Source organism: Lepisma saccharinum, chromosome 2, assembly GCF_977018435.1.
Source record: "Lepisma saccharinum chromosome 2, izLepSacc3.1, whole genome shotgun sequence".
Taxonomy (NCBI): domain Eukaryota; kingdom Metazoa; phylum Arthropoda; class Insecta; order Zygentoma; family Lepismatidae; genus Lepisma; species Lepisma saccharinum.
Genome location: NC_139230.1, coordinates 164,564,757 through 164,587,227, shown reverse-complemented (window position 1 = coordinate 164,587,227; position 22,471 = coordinate 164,564,757). Strand labels below are relative to the sequence as shown.

General features: G+C 37.8%; 1 protein-coding gene across 1 annotated transcript in view; it reads left to right on the top strand.

Annotated features, from left to right (window-relative positions):
* Nucleotides 1-22,471, top strand: part of LOC145984557 (dynein axonemal intermediate chain 4-like) — a 95,033-nt gene that overhangs the window by 51,442 nt on the left and 21,120 nt on the right. Inside the window, exons 8-11 of the mRNA XM_083118206.1 lie at nt 13,394-13,570; nt 13,936-14,042; nt 16,638-16,876; nt 22,232-22,380. Of these exons, the coding sequence (XP_082974332.1) occupies nt 13,394-13,570; nt 13,936-14,042; nt 16,638-16,876; nt 22,232-22,380 (672 nt within the window). The remainder of the gene's footprint in view (nt 1-13,393; nt 13,571-13,935; nt 14,043-16,637; nt 16,877-22,231; nt 22,381-22,471) is intronic.

Below are 22,471 nucleotides of genomic sequence, written 5' to 3'. Positions count from 1 at the left end.
TTTATTTTTCTGTGTGAAAACGTTTTGGTTGATTTGGTGTTTTAAGTATACTTTATGCACAGTAAGATGAATCTTGACTAAGCCTACAGTTTAAAGTGGGATCTGAACCACTATGTGCTTCCACTGGGTATTGATCGGGTATTAATTATAAGGCTACGATGCTACCACCGTGCCATCGGGGAGGTCCCATGTATAATATATAAAGCACTAGCTTTACAAGATTACTTTTTCCTGCAGTTTAATAAACTATATTTTTATTTCCGATAAGCATGGATTGATTGCAACATCTCTCATGATAAACATTCTACAACCTTAGTGACAATGAAGTTCGACCAGTCACAAGTATAGGAGTGCGTTGTGAAAGAAGGAGAACACATGCATATGCTGAACATATTTTATTCAGCAGGCTACATGGAACAAAGGAAAACATAAATTTCCGCTGCAACGCAGCAATGTATGGTGTCCACACAAAATAAAACATTTTCGTCCATCTACACGTGACATTGAAGTTCGACTACTGTTAGAGGGGATTCTGTTTACCATGGTGTGACGCCGCCCCGTCGGCGAATAACTGTGGCAATGCGTCGGGGCATGATGCGGACGAGTCGTTCAAGGTATTCCACATCAATGCGGTGCCATTCCTCCTGCAGGCAGCCACTGTCGTGGGTCCCCTCTGTTGCACATGTCGCTTAAGAACACGCCACACATTCTCAATGGGCGAGAGGTCGGGACTCGATGTTGGCCATGGCAGAGTTCGCACATTATGGCGAGTCAACCATTCTCTTGTCAGCCGCGCTGTATGAGGCCTGGCATTGTCGTGTTGAAAGATGAGACGCCACCTGTGGAACAGGTGCCTTTGCACTGTGGGAAGATGCAGCTCCAGTATGCATGTATAGGCGTGTGCATTCACAATACCCTCACAGACGTGTAGTGGGCCAACCCCAGATGCCGTCATGCATCCCCATACCATCACTGACGCAGGTTTCTGTACCCGACGTGCATAACATTTTGCTTCATTCTGTTCCTCCTTCCGACAAATGACTGTTTTCCGTATTTTCCCATACACAACATTGAAAATGGATTCGTCCATCCACAAAACCCTGTTCCACTTCCGAAATGTCCATCCCTGGTACATTCGTGCCCACCATAGTCGATTGCCTTTGTTCAACATTGAAAGGAAGGGTTTACGTTTCGCCTTGTACACTCGGTAACCGCATCGCTGTAGGTAACGGCGAATATTTCTGGTTGACACTTCAATGTGAAAGCGTTCTCGAGTCCACAGTCGTAATTCGGCCTCAGAAACATGATTGTTGGTCTGGATATAGCACCTAAATATCCATAGGTCACGCACGCTCAGCAGGCGTTTTCGACTGGGGGCCTTACCTGGCTCTGTAGTACCCGTATTTTGCTGGTGTTTGATGATGCAGTGGACGGTTGACTTGGGTAAGTTCAGTTGGCGCCCTATTTCCCGTTCACTGAGTCCATCCCATTGCAACTCTAGCACTCTTCTCCTCACGGTGTTGTCAATAGGTTTGCCCCTGGCCATGGTGATGATGCACTGCGGTTCCTCGGTGCACAGCACGCGCTTATATACGGCGGACTCCCTTATCGTGTCCGTGACGTCATGCTTCCGTCGAATGCGCCACTATCTGGAATTTTCCATATGGGTCTGGTGCCTGGTCGAAGTTCAATGTCACGCGTATAGTTCCCCGTTTTTGTTCTTTACGTGACCTTGGGTGCAACATGCTTGGTTTGAGTTGGTGTTTTAAGTCCACTTTATGCACAGTAAGGCTAATCGGGACTGGACCTACGGTTTAAAGTGGGATCCGAACCACTGTGCCATGTGCCTCCACCGGGTATCGAACCCGGGACCCCTTGACTACAAGGCAACGACGCTACCACTGCGCCATCGGGGAGGCCCGGGTGCAACATGCTGGGATCACGATTCTTGCCTGCTCACACGCCTCCTCTTACACACATGCGTCACTTCTGCGGGTCACCCATTCCACCGCCTATGCCTCTGTGCATTTAATCACGTATTCCTTTCTGGTCGAACTTCATTGTCACCAAGGTTGTAGAACATCTATCTTCAAAGTGTTATTATTGTCTGCGATATTTATTTCAACAGAGCAGTAATATCAGAAAATATCCTGTGTGTTGTGCATATTCCAGATCCACTTGCTGTGGCTACATGGTACCTTGCTTAATTTCGCAACAGAAAATAGGTAACTTTACCTTTTGAGCACCCCTTGCACATCAATTTAAACTAACATCATCTCAAAAAGTGTACATCTTTATGAATGAAATATGTACTCAAATGTACATGAAGGTTATATGTCTTCTTTGTTATATGTTGGTAAACTGAACTGAAGAGTCTGAAATGCCAGGTTTAATATCTGTGTTATAATTAGGCCTCGGATTTTAGGTTTTTAACCTATTTTTTCCTTTGCAGGTAAATAAGAAATAACAAGTTATATCGGCATTTCATAAAAAAATGAAACAACTGACTAAGTTTTATAGTGCCTAAAATAACCTATTTTGCTTGTTAGAACCTATTTGGTTTTTGTGCCTAAATTAAACCTTTTTTTAGGTTTTTATACTTTTTTTAGGTTTTACAGGATTTTTATATCTTACAGAGGTATTTACTAGTGTTGGTGGGGAAATAATTCAATGAGTGGTGTGTTTGAAACATGTTTTCTGTTGATTTTCCTCCCTCTAACTATATGATGTTTATCAAAGCTTTAAACAAAACAAAAATATCTGACGTCACTGTTACCTGCAGACAGTGGCGGCGAAAGGGGACAGTTCCCCCCTACTTTTTACACCTGCACAATAGACTCTTAATGCTAAGCCTTGCCTACTAAGATAAAGTACACTGTCCTTGCCTCCCCCCTCCCCATTCTCAGTTTTGGCACCCAATCGTCTCTACTGCCTGCAAAGTCCCAAGTACAAACTTCTGATCTGTGTGGCCTTGCTCACTTTTGCGTCAGTTTGGTCCCTTTTGGCATTCACGCCTTGCGAAGTAATATTTCAGCATTCAAATTAGCACTACTGACTATGTTTCTGTTGAAAGATAATTTTCAGCACATGAAATGATCCTCACAGACAAAAGGTGGAGTTTGAGTGTGGATAACGCAAAAAGATTCATGGTGGTCACTAGGACCATGTTAAAATTCATAAAATTCCTGACTTTCAAGGTGAATTTTCCAAAAATTTAAGGATACAAGCAGATTCCAACCTTACATATTACCGACTCTCACCCTCCCTTCCATACACAAAAATATTGACAATATAAAGGGTTTGTATGATTCCAATGTAACAAAAAATTTACCTAATCAACTTCAAGATATATTATTTTGTAATAATCTTCCGTTTGTCAGATAGATTGTTCTGTAAGAGACTCTATCAAAGTAAACGGATTGAGAAAATTTTGTTTTATTTTCTGTGTAGCTTTCTTTTTCATCCTCAAAAAAATGAATGAAATAAAAGCTAAACTGAGAGAAACTTGCCTCAGGGCATTTATAAACATGTATAAATTTAATAGGATATGGAAAAAAAAAAGTTGCAATTTTTCATGTCTACGGAGAAAAAAATGGAATAGAGAAAACATCCGCTTGTAGAGAGCAATTACTTTCGCAACATCACTGGCAGTTACGCATTTGCAGCTTTGGAGTGAGTCATACCTCTGGAAGCGACCAATGAACAAGCGCACCGATGACATCATCTCAAGCAAGCACCAATCACTAATCTCTTGCTTACGCTCTACGTCACTGGCAGGCTGGCTGGCTAAATTTTCACAGTAAGCTAGGGATGTTTTGAAAGTAATCATACTCTACCTTTTTTCATGTCTTGCCAAAATTCATGAATAATTTCTAGAGCCAATAATTCATGGCATAATTTCCGTTACCAATAATTCACGTGAAATTCCCGGAATTCAAGGAATTCCAAGTGAGTAGCCACCCTGATATTGTGCAGCAAATTATACATACGTAATTCTTTTTTCATATCAACAAGTAACTTTTTCTAACAGCACAAGTGCAGTATTATAATAATTTGCAGATAACTCTGAAAATGATATAAAGAATGAAATTTTGTTTAGAAAATTAATATTTGGTTATTACGGTTCTTGTGAAATTTTGTTTTTAACGATTGTATCTAATCAGTATTTTTCAGGAATTTTGTACCAAATTAAGTCTTTTTACAAACCTTATTTCAGGATTTTTCGAGCCTAATTTAAGGTTTTTAGAACCTAATTTAAAGTTTTTAGAACCTATTTTAGGATTTTTAGAACCTATTTTCTGATTTTTAGAGCCTATTTTAGGAACCTAAACACATTTTTTAGAACCTAAAAATCCGAGGTCTAGTTATACTACAATGCCCACAAATATGTTTTGATTCATAACTTCGGAACTAAGAGAGATAACTTCCTCGAACAACTTGCAACATAATCATGAAGAACTACTTTACTTTTTATCATAACCATATTTTCGATCTGATTGATATTTACCATGTTATGAAACAAAATACAATTTCGAGAGCAAGAAAAATATTTATCATTGAAAGTTTTTGTTTCTGTATTCAACGGGCAACAATAAATCTTAAGATTAATGGTAATTATATACTTTGTTGGAGTTTTCTCTTTCGAATGACACCAGTTTTGCAAGTCTGTGTAGCATAGTAACGTTTCTATCATGAGAAACAGCAAGCTAAGTGTATTTGACCTGCCACCATTTTCAATCCAATATGGCGGCCACTGTCCCAGGTTGTTTAGTTGGCAACATCACTTTTTTAACTCTCCATGATGATCTCTGTCAGAAAAATAGTGTTGCCGCTTGCGGCGGTGACGTTCCTGTGAAGTGATAAGTTTTGGCCAGTTTGTCGTCCTACTATAATGCTGGTATATTTAATGCTGTTTTCTACAATGAAGTTGAGTGCAGAAATTTTTATAATATAGCGATTGAGGGACATTTATTTATTTATATATTTATTTGCCTTCAACAGAGACAATCTCCAATTTCAGAAGGTAGTGTTATAATATTACATTTACATTTACAAACTCTCCAGCATCATCTCTCCCTTCTGCATTCTTTACACACACACACACACACACACACACACACACACACACACACACACACACACACACACACACACACACACACACACACACACACACAGACAGACAGACACACACACACACACACACACACATACACATAAACATAGACATATAGTACATAATACATACATGCATATATATACATCTTGGTCACAGATTTATTACTTAAGTGTAACAACAAAAATTTTCAGATATTTACCCATTTCACATGAATCACACAAAACACGTATCACAAACACTGGTGCAAAATATCATTACAACAAACTTCAATGTGACAAATCCAATCCTCATTATTTAAGAATAATACCCCTTTAACATCTTCATAAATTTGGCCTACATCATACCAAAATCCAAGTCTACCAAATGATTTGAGATCTTGTTATATTTAAGGGTCATTTTTTGTAGTGTGGAACTTTTATACATTTCTGTTCTCGGGATTATGTATATAAGTAAACATATATTATGTAAATGACCCTGTCTCACATCAAACCATATGCTTTGTAGTATAGTACTACTATCAATATATAAATTTATTATTCCATACAGATACATTTGTTGAGAAATTTCATGTCTACTTGAAAGGCTTACAAAATAAAATTCATTTAACAAATCATTGTATGATGTTTTAAGTATCATTGGCGATATTTGATGCTTTGACATCTGCATATGGAAGGATGTAAGTGATGATCACCTCAACAAAACATTAAAAGAAAATGCCTGAGATGTAGTAATTACAAAATGTACATAAGAATTTCTTCTTTAGTTCAATTTTCATCATTACAAGAAAAAGTGGCATATTTTCTTCCTCTGCAGCCATACTTGCAACTTAATTTCTCCACATAGGACCACTGAATGGTGCATTTGTGGAGGATGAGTGACTTGATGAATGTTCCACAAACTCACCACTTGGTGGGGTCCACTGCCCTACTACACAGTATCTAGCATATGCTCATGAAACATGCCATGGTTCACAAATGTGCCGTGCCAGCTCAGTGACAGCACATTAAGTGGTCAATTTTCAAACTCACCATTGAAGTTCCTGAGTTTGATGTGTGCTTCATCAATTTCATCATATCATCGCTCATCTTCATGATCCTGATTAGTCAAAAGTGACAAAAAATGTAACATGAAATAACGGAATTAAGAAAAAGAGTGTCACTCGGTGGCCCAGTGTGAAAGGACATTGAATGTATCACATCATCAAGTCAGGTTTCCATGTGGTTCACTCTGGAAACAATGGACTTAAATTTGGTGGGGGAGGGGGGGGGCACAATCTAAAAGTTTCCACCCCATAAAAATAGCATCCAGAACTATTTTGCTAAATATATTGTTAAATTACATTTCTGAAATCATAAAAATTGCTGTTTTATTACTTTGCTCCTTGGGTTCCATGAGGTTAACTTGTAAATTTTAACAAGTGTTCTCAGGTTATACTAGCCAGGTTAATTCGATGCTAACGTTGAATTAACCTTGTTGGTAACCCAGAACACTTATTCAAATCACATCACCAGGAAAGCTACAATTCTTACTTGTAAATTTTAATAAACCTGAAAATTTTGGGGGGAAGTGCCCCTCCTTACACTTGCCAAGTTACATGTATGCTGGAAACTACCTTCTTGCAGGCTAAGAAGGTTCTAGCACCTAGATGCACAACCAGTATAATCCTCTCTAAGGTTTGTGTTCTATGCCCTGTCAACTTGTCAAAATCCTCGTAGTTGTGATTAGGCAAAAGTGGCAGGAAATATCTTCTCTGTTGCTCTCTTGAGAGACAAGTATTTCACTAATTGTAATTCACTTTAGCTTTTGTAAATGGAATATTGTGATGAGAAAATGTTTACTCTGCAAACTAAATTACACAATTGCCTTGCCTTACAGCTCTGTATTGTTGTGATAGGTAGGGCTTGTGTCACCGTATATTGCTAAAGAGATGACAGTTGAACCCAAACCACTAACATAGGGAAAGCGTAAAGAAGGTTGTTCAGGATATATTCAAATTACTTTGCATTGCCACTGCCATCTGTGGGATTGAGCTGGAGTGACAGTGCAGCTGTTGTTATCACTCATGTATTGCAGCTTGCAGGTGCCAGGGTGTTGTGCACGTGGGTGTGAAATTGTGCCAAAAGTGAACCGTTATTGGGAAGGTATGTATTGTCCTTTTCCAGGCACATTTCTCTTATGACTGAATAGTAAAACAGTGCTGGGAGAATGGTTTGACCATTGGGAAAACCACTGGGAGAGAGATAGTATCCTGGTCACACAACAGAGGCCCGTTGGTAAACATTCGCCAAAAAAGGACACCCATAAGAGGACACCAGTGAAAGTACTTCCTGTTGTGAAAAACTAAATATGCTGACCAAGGCAGTAATTTATTTTATTAAAAACATAAACTAACGTAACGTTTCAACCTTCTAGCAAGGTCTTCTTCAGACTCTGTATCAAGTACAAAAGTAACCAGATACAACAAGAAGGGTAATATATATACACAAACATTACTCCCTCCAGACTATTTAGAAAGTTGTTTGGAACTTTCTAGCAGATGACTTTCACTTTCCAACTTTACTTTCACCTAAAAGGCTAAACACAATTACTTCCATATAGAATGTGGTTGGACTTTTTAATCTCACGCTCTTTTCCCTTCATTTTTCTTCCTTCTCCTCTCCTCTTTTTCTCTTGTCCTTTCCACTCTTTCCAACATCTTCTTCCATTCTTTGTTTAACTTCAGTCCCCCATTCCAGTTCATTGTGTCTTCTTCGCCTTTCTTCTCTATTTCCTTGGCTTCCTTCCATTTTCTCACTAGCATTCTCTTCTCCCTTCCTATTTGCTTAGCCTCATCCCACTCTATGTCATGTCCTGTTTCTCTCGTGTGTTTAAATATTGCATTTCTCTCTCTCTTAAGTCGTACATCATCCCTATGTTGTTTCAACCTGTCTTTCAGCCTTTTTTTCGTTTCTCCTATGTACACACTCTGACATTCTTTACATTTTACTTCGTAGATAATCCCTTCTTCTTCCTCTTCTCCGTTTTCCTTTTTCTTGTTAGCATTCCTCGCTATTCCTAAGATGCTTCTCCCTCCCTTCCTGTAAGTTTTAATTCCTGCTTTCCTAAGTACTTTGCATATCTTTTCTGTGGTCTTCCCCATACTCCTTATTCCAAACCTTCTCTCCTCTTTTTCTTTCTCTGCCAATTCTCCCCTGCCCGTTTTCTTACTTCTTCTGTTTATGTCCAGTCTATCCTGCTTCTCATAGCCATTCTTTTCCAGCTGTTTCCATAGGCTATTTATTTTGCCTTCTTTTTCACATTCTTTCATGCATATTTTCTTGATTCTGTCCTCCATATTCTTTATAAAATTTATTTTTGTCACCTCACTTACATCACTTCTTTTGTGGCAGAATACCCCTGCTGCACACTTCTTCTGATGCCAAGCGGTTTCAATTTCTTGTCCTCTTTTCCTTTTCATCAATATATCTAGATAGCTTAACTTGTGTTCTTCTTCTATTTCATGTTCCAATAATATCCCTCTTTCTTCATCTTGAATTTCTTTGGCAAAAATGTCAAGCTGCCTCTTCGTTCCCTTCCATATGCCAAAACAGTCGTCCACATATCTGCAAAACAGAATCATTTTGTCACCTCCCTTTTCTATCACTTTCTTTTCCCATTCATTCATAACCAATTCAGCCAATGCTGGGCTTAGACTGGAACCTATATTTAGTCCTTCACTCATTAACATTATTTTATCTCCCATTATACTGTAACCGTTATTCCAAATGGTTTCCAGCGCCTTCACTACCCTTTCACTATCCCATTCTCCTATAATTTCTTGTCCCATTCTCTTTTTAATAATGTCCAAAACGTGTCCCCTCTTGATGCTCGGGAACATACTTTTCACGTCTAAGCTAAACATTGTCGTCTTCATCTCATTTAACTTAAGTCCTTTTATGAGGTCTACTACTTGTTCACTGTTCTTAACTGCTCTGCTTTCTTGCTGTGTTACTAACACGTCAATAACTTTCTTTAATTTCTTTTCTAAGGGTTCCAAAATATTGTTTCTGCAGTTCATTACTGGTAGCATAGCATATTTAGTTTTTCATAATCATGGAAACAAGGCTTAATGGAGTTATAATTGGACATTTTCCAAGGCTGATGAGGAAAATTAACAACTGGAAAGACTTGAAGAGGAAAGAAATACACAAAGACGAACAAGAGAAGTTTCTGAGAAAATGTTTGGAGAGAGGCACAGCGCCTAAAGGATTAAAAATAAGTAAGAAGGGAGTGGTTTGCAACACCAGGAGATGGAGGATATTGGTTCAGAAAATGGAAATAGAACTGCTATGGAATGAAATAAGGGCAAGAAGAAAGGAGATAAAGATAATAAAGGAGAACCTGACAAGAATTGAAAAAGCTATTGAAGATGGTCTCACCATTTTTACGAGAGAATATACATTTCATGAAATGAAAATCTGGCAGGAGAAATTTAGAGAGAAAATGAAAATAAAATTGAAGAAGAAAGGAGAGGGACTAGGATGGAAAGAAGAAAGAGGAGAAGAGGAAGAAGAAGAGGATACCAGAAGAAGAGTTGTGGTAATAGGGAATGTAGATCTAACAAAAGAAGAGGAAGCTTTTTTAAAACTAGGCAGAGGTTTTCAAAGTTAAAGAAAGAAATGTAGATTATGAGGAAGTTATATATGACATTGAAGAAGCAGTGCTCCATATAAAAGAAGAACCAGAAAGAGACAAGATTAGAAGAAGAACAGCAGCCATACTGAAGAAAGAAATGGGAAAACAAGGAAAAGTAGATAATTTGAGTCAAAAAGAAAGGGAAGGGATGAAGGAAATCAAAACAAGAAATGATGTGGTGATAGAGCAGGCAGATAAAGGTGGAGCAATTGTGGTGATGGAAAGAGAATGGTACGAGAGGAAGTTTGAAGACCTAAAAGAAAATGGATATGAGGAGATTTGTGGAACAGGTGAAGAACAAACTATAAAAGAAAGAATCATTAAAGACTGTAGGAGGAGTGGATTCAAGAAATGCATAAAGGAGACAGGAAGACTACCAAGTTTGAAAGGCTTTCCAAAGATACACAAAGAGGAGATAAAGTTAAGACCAGTTATGAACTGCAGAAACAATATTTTGGAACCCTTGGAAAAGAAATTAAAGAAAGTTATTGAAGTGTTAGTAACACAGCAAGAAAGCAGAGCAGTTAAGAACAGTGAACAAGTAGTAGACCTCATAAAAGGACTTAAGTTAAATGAGATGAAGACGACAATGTTTAGCTTAGACGTGAAAAGTATGTTCCCGAGCATCAAGAGGGGACACGTTTTGGACATTATTAAAAAGAGAATGGGACAAGAAATTATAGGAGAATGGGATAGTGAAAGGGTAGTGAAGGCGCTGGAAACCATTTGGAATAACGGTTACAGTATAATGGGAGATAAAATAATGTTAATGAGTGAAGGACTAAATATAGGTTCCAGTCTAAGCCCAGCATTGGCTGAATTGGTTATGAATGAATGGGAAAAGAAAGTGATAGAAAAGGGAGGTGACAAAATGATTCTGTTTTGCAGATATGTGGACGACTGTTTTGGCATATGGAAGGGAACGAAGAGGCAGCTTGACATTTTTGCCAAAGAAATTCAAGATGAAGAAAGAGGGATATTATTGGAACATGAAATAGAAGAAGAAGACAAGTTAAGCTATCTAGATATATTGATGAAAAGGAAAAGAGGACAAGAAATTGAAACCGCTTGGCATCAGAAGAAGTGTGCAGCAGGGGTATTCTGCCACAAAAGAAGTGATGTAAGTGAGGTGACAAAAATAAATTTTATAAAGAATATGGAGGACAGAATCAAGAAAATATGCATGAAAGAATGTGAAAAAGAAGGCAAAATAAATAGCCTATGGAAACAGCTGGAAAAGAATGGCTATGAGAAGCAGGATAGACTGGACATAAACAGAAGAAGTAAGAAAACGGGCAGGGGAGAATTGGCAGAGAAAGAAAAAGAGGAGAGAAGGTTTGGAATAAGGAGTATGGGGAAGACCACAGAAAAGATATGCAAAGTACTTAGGAAAGCAGGAATTAAAACTTACAGGAAGGGAGGGAGAAGCATCTTAGGAATAGCGAGGAATGCTAACAAGAAAAAGGAAAACGGAGAAGAGGAAGAAGAAGGGATTATCTACGAAGTAAAATGTAAAGAATGTCAGAGTGTGTACATAGGAGAAACGAAAAAAAGGCTGAAAGACAGGTTGAAACAACATAGGGATGATGTACGACTTAAGAGAGAGAGAAATGCAATATTTAAACACACGAGAGAAACAGGACATGACATAGAGTGGGATGAGGCTAAGCAAATAGGAAGGGAGAAGAGAATGCTAGTGAGAAAATGGAAGGAAGCCAAGGAAATAGAGAAGAAAGGCGAAGAAGACACAATGAACTGGAATGGGGGACTGAAGTTAAACAAAGAATGGAAGAAGATGTTGGAAAGAGTGGAAAGGACAAGAGAAAAAGAGGAGAGGAGAAGGAAGAAAAATGAAGGGAAAAGAGCGTGAGATTAAAAAGTCCAACCACATTCTATATGGAAGTAATTGTGTTTAGCCTTTTAGGTGAAAGTAAAGTTGGAAAGTGAAAGTCATCTGCTAGAAAGTTCCAAACAACTTTCTAAATAGTCTGGAGGGAGTAATGTTTGTGTATATATATTACCCTTCTTGTTGTATCTGGTTACTTTTGTACTTGATACAGAGTCTGAAGAAGACCTTGCTAGAAGGTTGAAACGTTACGTTAGTTTATGTTTTTAATAAAATAAATTACTGCCTTGGTCAGCATATTTAGTTTTTCATAATCATGGAAACAAGGCTTAATGGAGTTATTCCTGTTGTGCTATGAGAGATTTGGTGAATGGCATGCCAGGAAAATTCACCATCCCCATGTGAGATAGCCAGGAGGGTGCATATGACTCCTTCCCCTGTGAACATGCTCATCCATAACCATCTGAAGGTGTGGTATGTTCATAAGTCCAAAAGCACCACCTCCTCTCACGCCACATTGCCGAACACAGGATCAACTGCAGAGAACTCTATGAAAGACACCTGGCATGGTCCAAATAGAGGACTGTGGTCACATTGGACGAAGCGTACATTTACCTCACTGGCAGTGGCTACATTTGGTTGATTAAATGCCGTAACACTGACGAGAGCAACTTTATTCACTACTGTCATGACACTTTTCCAAGGGACTTCATGGTTGTCACCCGATTCGGTTATGTGGTAAAGTTGCCACCATATGTAAGGTGGACAGAACTGTGAAGGTGAATGCTGCCTACTTTCAGTCATCCATTATGGCCCCCATCTTCCATACAGACATCCCTCGTTTATACAGAGAGGACACTTAACAGGAGCACATTCATATGGACAAGGCCTCAAGCCATACTGCCCAAACATCCCCCCACTTTTATCAAAAGAAGGAGCAGGAAATAGGGATCCATGTTATCCCATTTCAGGACATTCCAGTGAAAAGCCCTGATCCCAGTCATGTGGATTTCTATGCAATCGGACTCTTCAATGTCTGAAATATCTCCATCCATGGACTGCATGCACCCGCCCCAGTCTTTGGAAAGCCTACAGAGAGGAATGGGATAGGATTCCCATGCCCGTTCTCCAACGTAGTTTGCAACAATGTCTAAAAAGGCCATCATGTTTCAAGGAAATCTTATTCTACCTTGAGACAAAGAGGAAAGCAAGGTGATCGTCTATCCCATCATCCACCTCACAATTGAGATTAACCTAGAGCAGCAGGAAATTGATTGATTTGATTTATTTTACTTTGCTTTTCTGCCACTTTTGGCTAATTGTGAAGATGAGGAGGAGTAATGATGTAATGAAATTGATGAAGGGATACTCACAAAAAACTCAGGCTGGGACACAAACTTGGGACCTCTGACGTCATAGTGTGCTGTGCTAACTACTCCACCATGGAGGTCAGCGTAGCACCAGAAAATAAGTGCAAATTAAGTTAAATAGAAAAATTTCAATAGTTAATTATTATATTTTATCAAATAGTATTTATAAGCACATGACCATCATAATCCCTGTTCCATAACACTTGTATTTCCACTTGCATATTTCTCCATGCCATTTTATTTTGCACCTTTCCATTCATGCCAACCTAATCAATGCTACAGGTATGAATTAAATATTTTTGGTGTACAATAGCTTCATTTAATTATGAAAGTACATATATTTTAGAATACTGGAGTAATGGAATATTAAATATTTGATTTCAGGTGCACGTAGAAAAACGAAACGTAAGGTAGACTTCCTGAAGATGACACATGAAGTTCAGCTTCAAAGGATTGCAAGACTTCCAAAATTTTGTTATGCAGCAATGGTAATAGAGAGGTACCTGTCATCAAATACATTTGAAACTCAGCAAGCAATCTTCAAAGGAATCCTGAGTCCAGGTTTTATAATTTTTATTTTACATTATTTTAAAATTTAGGTATTGAAACCTGTTGAGTGCTTTTATCACATTCAATTGACTGTCGTCAGAAGCTGTTTTTATTGTATTACCTGGGACAAGTTCTATTTTTGGCGAAATTTGAATGAATTCTTTTCATTCAACCTAAATTCTATAAATTTCATTCTAGTTAGCTTGTGTGTGTTCATTTTATGCTAAAACAAACTAAGTAAAAATGATTGAAGTTATGTCTTTTTTACATTTTTTTGGTCTCATTCTCATAGTTGGATGCTATAAAATACATCTTTGTAAAAATAGTAGTTGAGTGTTGTCTCATGCTAGTATTATTCTTCCAATATTTTATTATAGAGAAAACATCATCACATAAAACCCAGTTGCATGAATTGTGGTCTTTTCACTGTGAAAGGGCAAGTGAAAGAACAGTTACATCACTGTGCTGGAATGACTATGATTTGGTAATTACATTTTTAAAAAATCACTTTTTTTTGCTTTCCAACACATTTCATAAGTAGATGAACAACATTGTTATCTATAGCAGTGGTTCTCAAACTTCTGAAACCTTTTCACCACAAGGATTTCATTTCCTGTTGTTTTGGCTAACAATGGTTCACACAAAACCTTTTCCTTCAGTGAATTTTTATGTTTAAATTTCTGCAAAAACATGAGAAGTTCTTCTTTTGCTACCCCTGCCTAGCAGGTAGATTCATCCATTTGAAGCATAGAGTTGCAACTCTTGAAATGGCAAATTAGCTCCTTGACATTAGTTCCTAGGTCTTTAATCCAGCAAGACAGTCCATGGGATATTGTTTGGCAACTTGCTATCCACATACATGTAATGAAGTCAACAACATAAGGTTCAGAGCCATGACGTTCCAGTGGGTAGGGCATGTGTTCCATGTGGGGACCGAGATTTAGTTGCCAGGATTGTTGATCTCAGGTGGGGATTTTTCTGACACTGTCCCTGCATAGACTGTCTCTGGGGCTCTCCCAGCCTCTAATCAGTGTGTACCTGGGTACAACTCTGGGTGAGGGATAAAGGCAACTGGAGCATGGTGCTGATCATATCACCTACACTGTGACCGAGATTGACAAATGTGTGGGGCCCTACCCCCACACGTCTGTGTGTCTTTATGGCATGATGCAATGCATATACTGGACGTGAGTCCAGATGCAAGAGCCTCAATACTGCAAAATGCAGTCCAAGGTGTACTATGTGGAAGCGAGGTTGACATTTGAGTGTCTTGAAAAAGGGTCACCCCTTACACCTCTGCAATTTTAATTGTGGCCACCCAGTACATTATCATTATTATTATTATTAATAATAATAATAATCCCTTTCACAAAAAAATTGCATCTTTATTGTTGCACTCAGAATATGTTTCAAAATGACAGATAATTTTTGTTGGAGGCATGGATGTTTTGCAACATAAAATACACTGAGAATGGTTTTTAGCATCTATAAACCCACAAGAAAGGTAATTTTTGTCATATTTCTGTTTCTTAATGCTGCAGAATATTGTTCTCCTTCCCATTATACCTACTACTTGTATTTTTATATATGTATTATTTGTACTTCCTTGTATTGTGGACTGTAATTTTCTTGTCATCTGGCTTTGAAGGGTGTCGCATTGGCTTTAAAACTTGCATTGAAGAAGACTAAAGCCAGAGATCCATTGCAAATATTAAACACTAGTGCAAACCTGTAAACGTACAGTATTTACTTCCGCCAAGACAACTAAATTCTAATTACCTGACAGTATGCAGACACATGTATGAGACAATGATATGGGAGGCTACGTTGTGGTGCTAATCTCACAGTTTCAACAATGATGATGCCAAGTTGGACTTTGGTGTGCTTTTGGTTCAAAACTGCTGTATTTCTAGAATAGATGACAACTATAGTATGTATACACAATCAATATAGAAGGCAATTTTAGGAAGTTCTTGGGTTTGTCCCGTATTTTTGTTGTCAAGTATGGACTTCATTACGGGTGTTTTTCAAGGAACACAGAAACCCCATGGTCCCTGTGGAGCCCTTGCAGTGCACACTTTGAGAGCCACTGATCTATAGTTATGTAGATATTTGCTGCACTTTTCAAGCACAGTATTTTCTTCAAATTTCTTTTTATGATTGTTTTATTCACACTAAATGTTCAGAAAATATAGAGAAGACATTACCTGAAGTGTGAGGTACAAAGAAATGCTAACAACAGTTTCCATAAAGTATCCTTCTACCTGTTTCATTGTTACTTTTTCAATATCCATGTATCAATGTTCACTAATTGTGAACTTTTCTTTATGTCGTTTATTTATTTATATTTTTGTTATTTTACATTGCTTTTCTTCCCCTTTTGACCAATTGCAACAATGAGGATGATTGATGATTAAATGAAATTGGTTAAAAAACACCCATGCCAAGGCTTAAAACTGGGAATTTCAGTGGTGAGAACAAAATTTGACCACTTGATGCAAGTCGGGTTTTTTCTTTATGTAGTACATTTTCACATAAATTCCACAGCTTTTCACCAGTTTTAGTTTTTATAATTTATTTTGTTTGTGTATCAGATGTAATTTTTTATAGAGAAATTATAATTGTAGAATGTTGTCCTGCAAAAGTTGAATCAATGGCTAGTTAGAATAAAGTGCTCACCTGTGCTTTGAACCACACCATGAAGGCGTGTAGGGTGTGTGGGGTTAGGGTCCCATACTTTCTTGATCTTGGATGAGCTGGGGGTGATATGATCAGCACCATGCCCCTGGCTGCCTTTACCCCCCAGAGTTTCCTCCAGGTACCCACTTTATACGATGCTGGGTGGGTGCAGGAGCTGCTTGAACAGGTTGAAAAAATTCCGGTTCTCCCCCGCCGGGGATCGAACCTGGGTCTCTCAATGCCAAAAGTGTTGATTGTACATTTAGGTAAAAACATTGGTTAAGTAATGTCTTAAAAATGCATGTTTTCATTTCATGTGAATATTTATTCTCATATCTAAGAGAAATATTTGTGTGTGATTGTATGTTCATTTTAATGTAACCATTGCACTTTTTTGTAGGATACTCTGGCTGTTGGTTATGGAAAATATTACTTAACAGAAGTGATAGATGGTTTGGTTTGCTGCTGGTCTATTATGAATCCAAGACACCCAATGAGGACATACCATTTTGAGGAAGCTGTTATGGTTGTTAGTTTTTCCAAACAATGCCCCAGTCTCTTAGCAGTTGGATGCTATGATGGAAGAATATTTATTATTGATGCATCACGTGAAAAAAAGACTATTGTTGCTGATAGTGGGTAAGTGTTTTCACAAGACTTTTCATGTACTTTGTCAACTATTTATTTCATAGTATGATATTATATTTTCCTTACTTCTTGCTATTGCTCTCTCTGTGGCATTTTTTTATATGTAATAAATCAGTTGTCATAAGTAGCATGTTACTTTTATGCTGGATATCCTCAATTCAGATATCTAGATATCTTGGTATATTTTTATATTAGTATCTGACATTTGTATTATCCATGTACAGTCATTACTAGAGGCATGCATATATCGTTTTTGACAAAAACACAAAATGTGAAATAACATCTTGTAATGTTCATTTTTCGTGTTTCTGGAATGTGCGAGGTGCATTTTACTACCCTATTTTGTCATGAACAGGCGCGATTCTACCCTTAGGTCAAACAGTCATGTACCCCTCCATCCACTAGGGTATCTAAAAATAACTACAATTATAACAAGTTGTACTTGTTTGTAACGCTTGTATATGCTGTGCCGCAAGCAGTCTTCATCTGAGCTAAGATGGCTTTGGATGAAACTTGGCAACATAGCAATGGTCACATTCTGACTGCGGACTTCTTGCCTCACTGCTTTAACATCATCCCTACATTCTGAGCTGCAGGTGAGGTTGGGGGGTTAGGGGTGTTTTCATTGCGAATAGTCACAATATCGCCGAGACTCAAACACTTGGGGCAGCTGTTTTTCGGTTTCCCACTAGATGGTGGCTGGGTCCATTTACTGTAACTTACAGAACAAAAGGAACTTGAATGGCAAAGAACTTGGGAAGAAGGAGGCAGGGAAGTCGTGTCGAGGTTCGATGCACTTTGAAAAGTTTTTATAAACTGGTGTTATTTAGTGAGATCTTTAGTGACCATGCGCATGAATATAAAGCGAAATTAATCAGGTGAGATATTGCAAAGTCAATTTTTAAATCACAAAGAACGATTGTTGGCCAAATAATTAGGCCAACCAAGACCACAGCTTTGCCTAAATCAAGTGTTCAAAGATTAAGATAAAAACATAACATACAACAGAAAATTTAATAAAAATATAAATGAATATGAGGTGTCCTGTAGCTAATTCCCTTTTTTTAGTTTTCCGAACATTTTATTCAAATGAAAAGACGCATTAACTGAGAAATTTGCTACAGCCAAGAATAGGAGAATAGATCTGATACACAAGGTAAACTTTTCTAAAGTATTACATATTTTTAATTTGATATATATTAAATGCCGCTGGTATGACTTTCGTTAGTTCTAAGATATAGCCTATATTTTGAATGTGCCCTGCCCCTTGTAGACCCCACGAATCGCCACTGGTCATGAAATGATGCAAAATTAATGCAAAATGCAAAATAAACTCTTAAACATGAAATTTAGAGTTTATTTACCAATGTGACACTTTCTGAAGTTTGAATTATCCTGTGAGTTATGCAATTCACGGAAAATTGATTAATTCTGCTGTATATATTTGAGATGCAAAAATGGACTCCTTTACACAGGTATAAACTTAATACTCTGGTAACTACATAAGTCTGTTATTAGAAAGGATATGTTTATTTTGTGTAATAAGTGCAGTTTTAAATCAAATTTAGGATTATATTCAGAATTTTAACACTGAAATGTCATTTTATGTACTGCTCTTGATCTGAATTTTCACTGCTGTAACACCAACATTTAATTTATTTACTGCTTTTGAACTCGAAATTGATGCTGTTTTTTAACCATTTTTTTATTTTATTATTATTATTATTATACCAAAATATGTGCCTCAATTAATTACAGATATATAGATAGGAATTGTAGCTTTCCTGGCAACATGATTCAAACAAGTGTTCTTGAGTTACCAGCCAGGTTAAGTTGGCATTAACATTCAACATTTCAAGCTCAAACATTGCTACAGGGAATGTTGATTGGAGACCAAGTGTAAGATTAAATATGTGTGGGTGAGAAAGCAGAACTCATGTTTTTTATTGGCAGATGTCATGCTTTTATGGAGAAGTGGAATCCAGGTGTGAATGAGCTAGAGTCCCACATCCCTGTTGAGGTTTGGGCTTTTTCCAATTACTATGGCTTCTTTAACTCTCCTATCCCAGTAACCAGAATATTTGTCTATGACATTGGTGTCTGAAAATAAAATTCTGTGATCTTCAGTGATGCTGTGTTTTGCTAGTCCTGACTTTTCTGATTGGAACAGTGTGATATAATTTTGATGTTCATTTCGTCACTGTTCTTGGTACATCCTGTTCGTCCAATATATGGCATCACACTTTCAAAAGGTATGCAGTATATTCCTGGTTATTCAGAGTTCCAGGTCATCTTTCACTGAATGGAGTAGGACCTTAGTCTTGAGTGGCAGTCTATGAGTGGTCTTTACCCTGTGCCTGGCAAGAATTCTGCTTAATTTCCTGAATGTGTGTCCAATGAATGGTACAGCAGTTGTAATGAGATGTTCATCTCCTGGGTTGCTATAAACAGAAGAGCTGTGTGGTGAAGAATCAGTACTTGTAAGGGCCACGTTCCCATGTGTGGCTGGTCAAGATTGTGAAGAATTGGTTCTTCAAAGGTTCTGGGGATCATGGGACCAATGTGAGCTGTTCACAAAGCTCCCCTTTTCACTTCATTTCCCCCCTTTATAAAGCATCAACTTGCAGTTGCTGCATATTTTACCTCCTTCTTTTGATTAAAGAAAAATGTACGGAGTAACATACAAATAGTCAAGAGTGACAGTTATGATGGAAAATGGGATGGGTTTCTCAGTCTCATCACATGGCATTCTCCAGTTCGAAGGTATGAGACTTGCCTACCTAGTATCACTCTTCATCAAGGTGAAAATGCTGAGTGGTGAGAATGATATTCTCATCTCATCCAGTCAGCTTCGTAGTGGAGTGGTTAGCTCAGCATGCTATGATGCCAGGAGTCCAGGGTTTGAATCTCGGCCTGGACATGGGTGTTCTTTGTGAGTGTCCCTTCATCAATTTCATCATATCATCACTCATTCTCATCTTCATGATTAGCCAGAAGTGCCAGGGAAGTGAAGTGAGATAAACCAAATCAATCAAACCTCATTTCATCCTTCTGTAAGGTGACTGTGTTGATAGGTGAGACCCACCCGCTCATTCTCTTGTAGGTCTGTCCAGTCTCATCGTTCAGCCAAGCATGTGTTATAATGAGTCTTTTCTTTTGCAAGATGACATTGCTACTCAGTGACGTTGGCCTGCCTGGTCTTACCAGACTCACACAGTGCTGAAGGTTTATGATTTGAATTCTCAGTCTAGGTCTTCAGTAACAGTGTTGGGGTCTAAGGGGTGACCCTTCCATGTAGTACACCCAATTGTCAACCTCACTTCCATGTAGTACACCCTGGACTGCATTTGGCAGACTAACAAGGTTCTGGCATCTGGACCTACAGTCAGTGTAAACCTCATAGGGCTGTGTGTGCGTCATCCTGTGTTTTGTCCTCATGTGTGCTGAGTGCCCCTTTACAGCCTTAGCTTTTAACCCAAGTAAGAATATTTTAGTCCTTCGACATTACAGTTATATGATATTAGTTATATTTTTGTCATGGTAAGGGTCTGGACCCTTATGTGCATAATAACTCTTTATAATATGATGGGTGCAAAATAGCCTAAGTGCTGATGCACCCAAAATTTAAAATCCAATCAGTCAATCAAAAAGTGACAGTGTTGATTGGTGACAAATGCCAGGGAAGATAACAGTGCTGATGGCTAGGCCACCGAGGAGGCCCTTGCACCTTTTCTTTCCAAGATTATACACACACACACACACACACACACACACACACACACACAGTATAGGCCTATATGGTGTATAAATAGTTTGTTAATTTATAATAGTTTGATAGAAAAAATCTTACATTTGGGCCCCCCCAAACTAATCAACCTAGCTACGTCCCTGGAAACGCTATTAATTTCTCCCTATGCTGGGAGAAACTAGGCACAGTCAATGTCAAAGTGTTTCAAGTGCAACAGATTCCAGTACAGTAGCATTTACATAGACAATTCCACACAGCTAAAAATGAGACGAAACATTGTTGGCTGGCTTAGTAGCTCAGTAGAGCATTGGCGCAGCATGCCACAGACCTTGATTCAAGTCCTGGTTGAGCGTGCAACTTCTGTCATTAAGTATGTTAATATTTAGCTCATTTTTTAATATTGAAGAAGAAGAAACCTGCTTTCTGCTTCTAGAATTCCAATTCATAAAGAGATAGGAAGAGTAGATACAGTTATTTTTTTAGATGCAAAATAATTGCTTCATGTAAACTCTGTTGTTGTTGTTTTGACAGCAAATTTCTGTATTCAAGATGCAGCATGATATTGATATTCATTACATGTGATTTGTTCCATAGCTTCTTGAAGCATAGCTTTCAAATCATATCTATGCTTTCTCTTACATTTGCCATTTATTTCTAGAAGGATTTCTTCAAGACATAACCACTTAGTACTTTTGATAGTAAGATATACAGAAAGTTTTGCTACTTCATAAAAAGATGTAAATATGTAGCTTGGATAAAGGAGGAAAGGGAACATTGGAAACTTGTGAAGAATTTGCAATCAATTCACAATCTGACACAGAATTCAGTTGCAACTATTTGACTACAAACATGAACATCCGGAAGGGAGGGCCATGCCCCCTCCTCCCAGGAAAATGAATGTCCACCTAAGAAGTATATAGTTAACACAAAATTTCATTTCAGTCACAGTAATTTATGTTAATTATTGTAAGTGCATTGAAGGAACATGATAATTTCAGACTGAAACAGTGTTTTTGGAGGGGACATCACTATTATTGGGAAAAATATGCCCCCTTTGCCCCTCCCTGGAAAAAATCCTGTGGATGTCTATGACTACAAAGCCAGTAGTTAGATACTGACATATTGGCATGTGCAATGTTTCTGCATAACAAAATATTCCTCCAAGTAGTGGAAAAATTCTCTGACCTATTTGTAATACTTACATTAGACATACTTACTTTCAGGATGATTCTTGAGTGCATGTAATATGTACATGTGTATATGTGTGAGTTATATGAAAGTCAGAAATGTTGACTAAAACAACATCAAATAGCTCAGTTTTACTTGAAAAGTTATGTTTTGGCTCTAAAATACAGTTCAGCTTACAATATATTTTAAAACTGAATTGAAGTTTGAATGAAATGTTTCTTCAGTTCCATGTCTAAAAATATTTCTATTTGCATGTTCTCTCTTGAAGAGTCCAGATGCTACTTCTCTGAAAGTGTTGATGACTGTGCCTGCAATGTTCAATTTCACTTTGATGTGAAATTTAACATGCTTTATCTGTAACTACCCAAAACATGTATTCAGTGTTATTGATTTTTGGTTATTCATTTTAGCATTAGTAAATCAGGACAATATGGGCCAATATGGGATTTGCACTGGTACCAATGGGAAAATTACGCAGATGATACAGAACATTTAATATCCATTTCAGATGATGGCTGCATAAATAGATGGACTTTGGGGAGAGAATTTACATGTTTCAGTAAGTTCTTTCCATACATGTTATACTGTATTTTTGTATTTGTTAATATTGCTTGTAAGGTGTACTACACTGGTGTAATGTCTAGTCTGTG